Here is a 9,160-nt window from a genome sequence, read left to right on the forward strand (position 1 = left end):
AACACACACACACACACACACTCAAACAGAGCATTCATGCACTGCCACTGTCTGTGCTGCTTGAAACTCCTCTGTTTGAAGTTAAAACCCTGTTTCACTATCAGGATGTTTGCTCTTTGATTTTGTTTCCCCTTTCAGCACAGCTTCCTGCGTCCTTGTTATTATTACTCATTAAAAATACAGCAGTTATGGCTGGTGAGTAGACGAGGTGCCTGCAGCTATGACCACAAAACACAGTGTCATGATGGATGTCCTGTCAGAGGCCGACTGGCATTTGTTCTCAGTCAGAAAGGCAACAGCAGACTGCTTAAATTAAAGTGATGAAAACTGTAAAATAACAACAGTGTGATGACAGTATGAGGGTATAGTTCTTTAATTTCTCTTAACGCTGCTGCTTTGACAGTTGGAGCAGAGATTTATAATGCAGGTGTACAATTTTAAGCGTAGCATTTTCCTAAACCTCCCTTGCTCTTCTCTCCCAGGAAGAGGACACGATTAAACATAGCAAGGAGATGAAGGACGAGAGCTGGAGAAGTGAATTCATGAACGGGGGTTCAAAAGTTCAAATGTGGGCGTAGACGGGAAACAAGCACCACAAGTATTCAACGTTTGGCAACTACATTCATATCACAGGGGCTGCCAGTGCCACATGGGAGCTGTAGCTGTCAAAGCCTCATGTTAACAGTCACTGTTTTATCTGTCAACAAATGAGGTGCTCACATATTATGATTCATTGCAGTTGTATTTGAAATCAGGATCAAAAATGTTGCACAAATATGTTCCAAGATAAAAGAATTTGAGTCTTCGTAGCTGTGTGCTCACAGTGTAAATAACAACTCACACCCAAATAAAAGACAACCAAGACTGGAAAATAAGCATAAATACAGATACAGCATTATGTGCAGCAGGTCGGTCAACAGCAGCTGGACAAACACATTTTGTTAAGAATATGGTCCTAGAAACCCTAGAGGACATTCTCAACCTTTGAAGAAAGACAAATGAAAGAAGTGGTCTGTCAGTTTTTAGGTACTTTTTTATAAAACTGGTAGAAAGTTCTGAAGATCAGCTCTTAATAAAAACAAAATGCATGACCTCCAGGAGCTGTCAGCAGACCAGGACATCTTCTCTTTAAGGCCTCAGAGTGTAAATATATATCATTTCTAATTGACTCTGTGATACATTAGTAGCTGACGATATCAGTTTTCAAGGTAACACAAACCTCACAGAAAAAAACTGACCATAACCTCAGATTTAGCAGGTTATAAATGTACCCTGTCATCTCTACAGAAATACACTTTACATTCCACATGTTGAGGCTGTTTACGAGTGCATACACTTACAGCCAAGTGGGCTGCAATAAAAACGGAATTCCTTCCAATCTGTGCTGCCAGATCTATGTATTTTATGTCAAGTTGCTGGAGTGTGGGATGCCCCATAACTTATCAGGCTGCTTTTCTGTTTTTATTATGTGGCCCAGATTAAACATATTCATTCTTTCACTTTGTGATATTGCAGCATGCAGAGCTGCAGTGGAGAGGTCTTCAATAAATCAAAAAATACATAATATGTCCTGACAGTGGGAACTAAATCACAGCAAAGGAGGCTACATGTATAGGCTCTGACGCTACACTGTCACTCCCTAACACACAAACATAAATCCACTTTTACTGAGGAACACAAAAGCTCAATATTACCTCAACCTCAGGTTCCTGCTGTTTCTACATCTCCTTGTGCAGGTACAGTGGTGGAACAAATAACTCCCTGCCTTTTAAAAAGCCGAGGTGGCTGAGAGCTGAAATGACATAGAGGGAGCAGTAAGATAGAGAAACACAAAGAACAGGAGAGAGAGCTGCCTCGTAAACCGAGGAGGCAGATAAAGGCTGACTCTGCTATCTTGATGAACTTACACCATAGTGAGTTCGCCAGGAACAATAACCTGTTATCTCTTATTTCTCAAAGGGGAGCGAAGGAGAACGGGTGAGATAGGTTCCAATAAGTCATGTTTTGTTCCCTGCCTCTCATTTCCTCTTTAGTTCTATTCTGTTCTGTTCTGGCCAAGGTTGTTTCTATGTGACTTGCTGTTGAGTGTTGTGCTGAGAATCTGAGGGAAAAGCTGAAACGCTGACATAAAAAACCTTTACAATTTTCCATCAAGTGTTCTTCAGCACAGCCAGATAAAAGTGCAAAGATCAAAACAAATGTCCTTTTTTCACACAGAGAACCCGGCACATTGCTGGGTTAAAATACCAGTGTGAGTACAAAATTGTGTTTAAATGATTTATCATAGCTTATGATTTTAGATTCAATATTAGCTAACGTTAAAAATGTTTCTCTTCTGGTGTGTAGAAATCTCACATCTCCAAAATGAGAATCTTTGTATTATAGTCCTTCTCTTGTTTCACGCTAAGTCCAATGCTTCACAGTCAGTCTGTGACTACATGATGGTTTTGACTCAATAGAGATTTCAACTTTTCTTTTTCAACCTCCCACCATTTATTTACTATCTCCCCTATAGGGAGCAGGATTTTTTATTTATGTGTTATAAAGAGCACAGAATTTAAACATCAAAATAATTCAAATAAAATGACACAAAGTCCATTTGAGTACATTAACAAGCATAAAGTGAGCCAGAAAGTGACACTTTAAATTGGTGAGTTGGGAAAACATTAAATCAGCTATTTGTTCTTTCACTGTATTTGTATCTATAACTTGGCTTTAGTCTGTGCAGCATCACAGCTCAGGTGAGTTCTGAAGAACTCCTGGATCTTCTTCCACATATGGACTTCAGCTGCTGCGTGGGACCTGGGCTCACCCCCCCACAGGGCTGGTCTACCCAAAACCCAATGAAAGCTGGAGGGGCAGTAGGGTCCATAAGGTGGCTCTAGGTAATGTCCTGCTCCAGGGTAACACACACTCTCATAGTTTTTCTTCCCATGACGCTTCAGTCTCTCCACCATCTCCTCCATGTAACCCTTGCTGTCCCAGTTGAGGTCGTCCTCTGAAGCCACAAACAGGAAACGTCCCTTGGCTTGTTCAATGGGAACCAGGCTGCCCCTGTACTCCTCTGCCAGAGGATTGTGCAAAACATACTTAACTATGCTGGCACCTGATTCAGTGGGAATTACTCTGCTGGTATCAAACATTAATGCAGGGAGGATCTGGCTTTTCTTATAGTGGAGGGGTAAAGCTGTGTTGCCACAACAGCCGTTGATCCACACTGTGGCTCCAACATCTGGCAGGTAAGAAGCCATTGAAAGTGCAATATCTGCAGTTTTTGAAAGGGATATTACACCAACTCCTTCACTGCCCACCTGTGGAAGAAAACAAGTGACAAAAACAAACTACATATTTGAGCATCTGGTCTATAAAGAAATTTGTCCCCAAAAATCAAGATTCTCAGAGATTCAGAGAACTCACCTTGTCTTGCCTTTTCAGAAACGCTATCGCTTCCTCAAAATAATCCAGATGAACCACTCTGATGTTCTTTGGCATGTCGTCGTAGCCATATGCCACTACAGACAGAACCACAAACCCTCGACTGGCCAGCAGAGTGGCCCGTTTCTCTGGCAGACCTCCTCCTAAAATGTACAGATCCAGTATGGCAGGGAACGGACCTTTTCCTGGATCAAAGAACATGAAACACCGTACACATTTGATGAAAATTAAAAGATAATTTATGTTGATTAAAGCCTGAAATAGACAACAACAAGGCAAGCAACCTGGGGGAGTAAACAGGACTCCACGAAGGTTCCCCTCTTTGACAGGGCACCGACTGACTCCGTCCCCGATCAGAAACCTCTCATTGATCGCCTCTGCCAGCATCCTGCCCTCCTCCTCATCATGCACAGAGAACTTCACCACATGGGGGTTCAGTGAATTGTGTATTTGAAACTTTTTGTGTAAGGAGTCCGCCCTCATGGACCACAGCAGGCCCATGGGTTCAACCCCGACGTAGCTCCCTCTGAGTGAGGGGTCTCTGTCCAGGTCGATCTCCCCGCTCCCATCAGCCCTGTAGGTGGCCGAGGAGCTGAACGCCTCCCCTCTCTCGTCCGTTGACCTGGCTCTCATGGTGACCACCTGCCTCGACCTCAGCCCGGCCACCTTCACCTGAACGGGCTCGTCCAACAAACACCTGGCGCTCGGCAGCAGCCTCAGTCTGACCTGGGAGGACATCTCCTCTGAGAGTAAAGACCCTCTCTGCACAGCTTCAGACTTTGTTCTGTGACTGTAACAAAGCAAACAGGACAGTTACACTTAAGGATAAAAATTTCACCACTAATATATAAGTGTCCCTCTAATACACACATTTTAAATAGTTTTCATGGTAACAGAAATACTCTCCCTATGCTATTCTGTAAATAAGTAACTAGAACTAACTAAATTACTTGATGTGAACTCATGAAAAACAACAGGTGAATCACTAGATTGATGTAGTGTATTACTGCCTTAGCACCTGTTGTTTGAATGTATCAGCTACATATTCAATCAACAATTCATATCCAGATTTGGTGAAAAGACCAGAGAAGAAAGAGTAGGCACACACACACAGGTGTGTGTCAATCATAAACATGCTGCTCGTACTTGATCAGTGTCCTTCCTCTCAGATACAAAAGGACAAGACATATAAAGATTTGTCTGATTTCCCTTCAACAAGACAATAGATAACTGTGGAGCCACAAACCTGAAGAGATTCAGAGAAAGAGCACTAGACAAATGAACACATGAGGAGAAGGACAGAGACTGAATCATCATCATTCTTCATCAAATGTGACTTACCTGGAGTAAAAGTAGCTGCTGAATGAAAAACACAATGATTAACTGAGTTTATAAGAGCTCTCACTTTGTTTGACGTGTCCCAATGATGCAACAGTGTATCAAATATTTTATCTGAACTGTTGCTGCAGTACAAAATGTTCTGTTCATTGCTCAGAGGAACGAGTGTGTTTGTGTGTGTGTGTGTGTGTGTGTGTGTGCACGTGTGACATGAAACAGTTTATAGTTTGGCCTCTGGATCTTCACATATTTGCGTATGTACAAAAACAAGCATGTGTTTCCTCAAATGGAAAAAAGCAGCAAGTGTCCCTGAACGTCTCAGCTCACTGGGCTCTTGCCTTTGTTTATTTTGTCCTTAATACACATTTCACTACAAGTATAAGCACTAGACTATGCTAAAGCCACATATTCTAATATCATCTTGAATGCTCTGTTAAAAGTATTCATACATACAGATGTTTGCAACTGTCTTTGATAAAAACATCAGAGCTGCAACATAATAGAGTGGAAAAAACTCGAAGAGAATTAATGCACATAAATTATTTCCAGGCAGAATTCATAGCAAATGAAAGAAAGATTATTAAGATTATTATTATATTCCCAGTGTCTACGTGTCGTGTGAATATGTGCAGGGCGTATGAGAACAAGTCATATGAGGACAATGTGTAAACAGGGTTGTACTTATTGTCTTTTTGCCTCAAATGCAGCTCTACTCTCAGTACATGAATATATTATTATAAGAGTAATTATTTCAGATCACATACAATCAATGGGTGATTGTACAAGGATCATATTTCCCGAGGTTAGCAAAGTTTACTGTATAGTTTCACACTATTGGATGGATTTACTCTGGACAAAAAAATATCATGAAGTATTTTTCACGGTCAAAAAAATAGCTTACCTGTGAATCTTATCTCACTCGCAATAATATTAATAAACAAATATCACTACGAAAAATGAAAAACAAATACAGGAGCGTTAATTAATTTATTTATTTTTAACAGAGTAGTAAAGACGTCCCGGAAGTCGATGAACAGGTCTACAGGAAGTTGTTTAGTTTCACAATAAAAGCCTCTCTGTGGATGGGCGGTAGAAAGTATCTACCGTGTAGTAATCAGTATTTATATTGTGATAAAATGAACCAGGAAGAAGTCAGTGCTGCTCTGTGGGAGATGTCATGTGAGTCAAAACACTAAAGAAAAAGTAAACATGTAGTCTGGCCATTTTATGAATAGATTTTTCTCATATAGTGTTCAAAATGAAATAAAAATGATGGCAGACAGTGAACTGTTCCTTTTGAACACTTAGTGCAGTGCTGAGGACAGAAGTGATACTGTCAGTGTTACTGAAATACACTACGTGTAGAGGCTTATACCGCCATCTAGTGGTCAGAGGGACAACTGACCCACACTCAAAGCAGCAGACACAGAGTAAAGATATTTTTTAATAAAACATCTCACAACAAAACAGTGGAAATATTACCATTAATTTCACATCACTAACACACAGCAGCAAAAAAAAAAAAAAAACATCTCTATTTAAATACATTAGAGTTTGTTCTATTGTCCATTAGGTATTCAACAGTATCCAGTTTAGAGCTGCAATGATAAGTTGATTCATTTACTGACAAAAAAGCATTATGTTTAAAAAAAAACATAATGCTGAAATATCTTTTGTTTTTGGACTCTTTGTCAGAGATAGCCAAGTTGTTTGAAAATAGGACCTGAGATGCAAATTTTCTGACTTTATACAGAATACTAAATGATTAATTGAAAAAAAAGATACTACATAGACCTATTAAATGAAAATAATTGTTAGTTGCAGCTCTAATCCAGTTAAATAAACACACACATACACTTCCAGACACTAACAGAGATGAAGAAGAGGGATTGACTTTCTACCTGCAGTCAGTCAAACAGCTGCAGTTTTTTTGTGAGAGTTAATCTGAAATGGAACAAATACAACACAAAGCTGCACTTGAGTCAAAACGTCAATCCACATCTATGTTTTCTGAGGGCAGAACTGGGTCTAATCCTCAAGAGGTCAGATAATTGCTTAATTCACTATGACATGTGAAGAAACTGAGAGCACTCACATTGCATTTTGAGACTACCGTCACACACAGCTTGTTCAGAGCCTTTATAGCCTCTCCACTAGAGAAGCTAAATTCTTTGAATGCTTTAAAGCAAGTGCTTTTGAACTAAAAAAGGTTATAAATAATACTTTTAACAAAGCCAACACAAATGTGAATGACAGGACAATTTTGTTCAAGTGCACTGAAATTAGATATAAAATGATGAAAAGTAATTGCATTTACTGCTGCAATCATCTCTGTGCTGCTTGTTCCTATTAGTGAACTAAAGATATGCTACCATTTTCTCTTTTAAATGTAATAACCCTGCGCCAGTTCAGCAATTACATTGTTCATCAAAAAACATTAAGCTATCCTATATAATTATCCATGTCTGGATTCATCTGTTCCTGAGTCTTTTCTATTCTCTGATTTGAGTCTATAACTTGGCTTTAGTCTGTGCAGCATCACAGCTCAGGTGAGTTCTGAAGAACTCCTGAATCTTCTTCCACATATGGACTTCAGCTGCTGCGTGGGACCTGGGCTCACCCCCCCACATGACTGGTCTACCCACAACCCCATGAAAGCTGGAGGGGCAGTAGGGTCCATAAGGTGGCTCTAAGTAATGTCCTGCTCCAGGGTAACACACACTCTCATAGTTTTTCTTCCCATGACGCTTCAGTCTCTCCACCATCTCCTCCATGTAACCCTTGCTGTCCCAGTTGAGGTCGTCCTCTGAAGCCACAAACAGGAAACGTCCCTTGGCTTGTTCAATGGGAACCAGGCTGCCCCTGTACTCCTCTGCCAGAGGATTGTGCATACCATACCTTATATTACTGGCACCTGATTCAGTGGGAATGACCTTGCTAATGTCAAACGGTAATGGTGGGAGGATCTGGCTTTTCTTATAGTAGAGGGGTAAAAGTGTGTTAGCACTGCAGCCATTGATCCACACCGTGGCCTCGACATCTGGCAGGTAAGAGGCTATTGAAAGTGCAAGATCTCCACTTTTAGAGAGGGATGTTACACCAACTCTTTTGCAGCCCACCTGTGGAAATAAAAACAAATGCAACTTTGCTGGGTTTTTTTTAAACTGCAGGAATTGGCTGAGCAGAGGGGCTCACTGGTCTAACTTACATAGCACCGCGGGACACAAACAAAGAAATCTACTGGCAATATTTTTTCTTACAGCGCTCACCTTGTCTTGTTTTTTTAACAACTCTATCGCTTCCTCAAAATAATCCAGATGAACTTCTTTGATGTTCCTGGGCATGTCGTCGTGGCCGTACAGAGCTAAAGTCAGAACCACAAATCCTCGGCTTGCCAGCAGGGCGGCTCTTTTCTCAGATAAACCTCCACCAAAGGTGTACAGATCCAACACAGCAGGGAACGGACCTTCTCCTGGACCAGAGGAAGGATGGGAACACAAATTACATGATTTCACTGTGCCACATTTTTGTCAATAAAAATAATAGCGAAAAATGCCTGTTATAATTTCCCACAGCCCAAGTACATATAATCAGATTGCTTGTTTTATTCAACCAGTGTCCTGCCCTCCTCCTCCCCCTCCTCCTCCTCCTCCTTTACCACATGGGGGTTTAGTGACATAGTTTTTCAACCAGTTTGCAATTTGCTTGAAAAACTATCAAAAAATAATGTCATTGTTATCCTTTAACTTTACTAAGTGAGTGATTTAAAGCATGACAGAGACATAGACCAACCTGGGGGAGTAAACAGGACTCCACGAAGGTTGCCCTCTTTGACAGGGCACCGGCTGACCCCCTCTCCAATCAGAACCCTCTCATTGATCGCCTCTGCCAGCATCCTGCCCTCCTCCCCCTCCCCCTCGTGCACAGAGAACTTCACCACATGGGGGTTTAGTGACTTAGTTTTTTGAAACCTTTTGTGTAAGGAGTCCGCCTTCAGCGACCACAGCAGACCCATGGGTTCAACCCCGACGTAGCTCCCTCTGAGTGAGGGGTCTCTGTCCAGGTCGATCTCCCCGCTCCCATCAGCCCTGTAGGTGGCCGAGGAGCTGAACGTCACTCCCTTCTCGTCCATTGACCTGGCTCTCATGGTGACCACCTGCCTCGACCTCAGCCCGGCCACCTTCACCTGAACGGGCTCATCGAACAAACACCTGGCGCTCGGCAGCAGCCTCAGTCTGACCTGGGAGGACATCTCCTTTGAAAGGAAAGATCAGTTCATAACAAAATTAGGCACTGATCTGTACCCTGAGCATCAAACTACCAACCAGTCCACAGCTCTGTACATATACTGAGAGGGACATGTGTATATAGTGTCTGTCCATGGTTT

General features: G+C 41.6%; 1 protein-coding gene across 1 annotated transcript; it reads right to left on the reverse strand.

Moving 5' to 3' along the window:
- Positions 1-357: 357 nt before the first annotated feature.
- LOC108884332 (acyl-coenzyme A thioesterase 2, mitochondrial) lies at positions 358-4,936 on the reverse strand. Its single transcript, XM_018678182.2, has 4 exons — positions 4,777-4,936; positions 3,720-4,225; positions 3,418-3,620; positions 358-3,311 (listed from the first exon to the last, which is right to left on the reverse strand). Exons 2-4 carry the CDS (start codon positions 4,171-4,173, stop codon positions 2,703-2,705), a joined length of 1,266 nt encoding a protein of 421 aa, XP_018533698.1. The 5' UTR covers positions 4,174-4,225; positions 4,777-4,936; the 3' UTR covers positions 358-2,702.
- Between the last annotated feature and the right edge of the window lie 4,224 nt (positions 4,937-9,160).

This window comes from Lates calcarifer, linkage group LG4 (genome assembly GCF_001640805.2).
Source record: "Lates calcarifer isolate ASB-BC8 linkage group LG4, TLL_Latcal_v3, whole genome shotgun sequence".
Taxonomy (NCBI): domain Eukaryota; kingdom Metazoa; phylum Chordata; class Actinopteri; family Centropomidae; genus Lates; species Lates calcarifer.

Coding starts and splice junctions, on each gene's coding strand:
- LOC108884332 (XM_018678182.2), bottom strand. CDS start 4,173: ATGTCCTCCCAGGTCAGACTGAGGCTGCTGCCGAGCGCCAGGTGTTTG. Junction 3,621..3,719: donor AGTCCTGTTTACTCCCCCAG/GTTGCTTGCCTT, acceptor TCTTTGATCCAG/GAAAAGGTCCGTTCCCTGCC. Junction 3,312..3,417: donor TTCTGAAAAGGCAAGACAAG/GTGAGTTCTCTG, acceptor TTTCTTCCACAG/GTGGGCAGTGAAGGAGTTGG.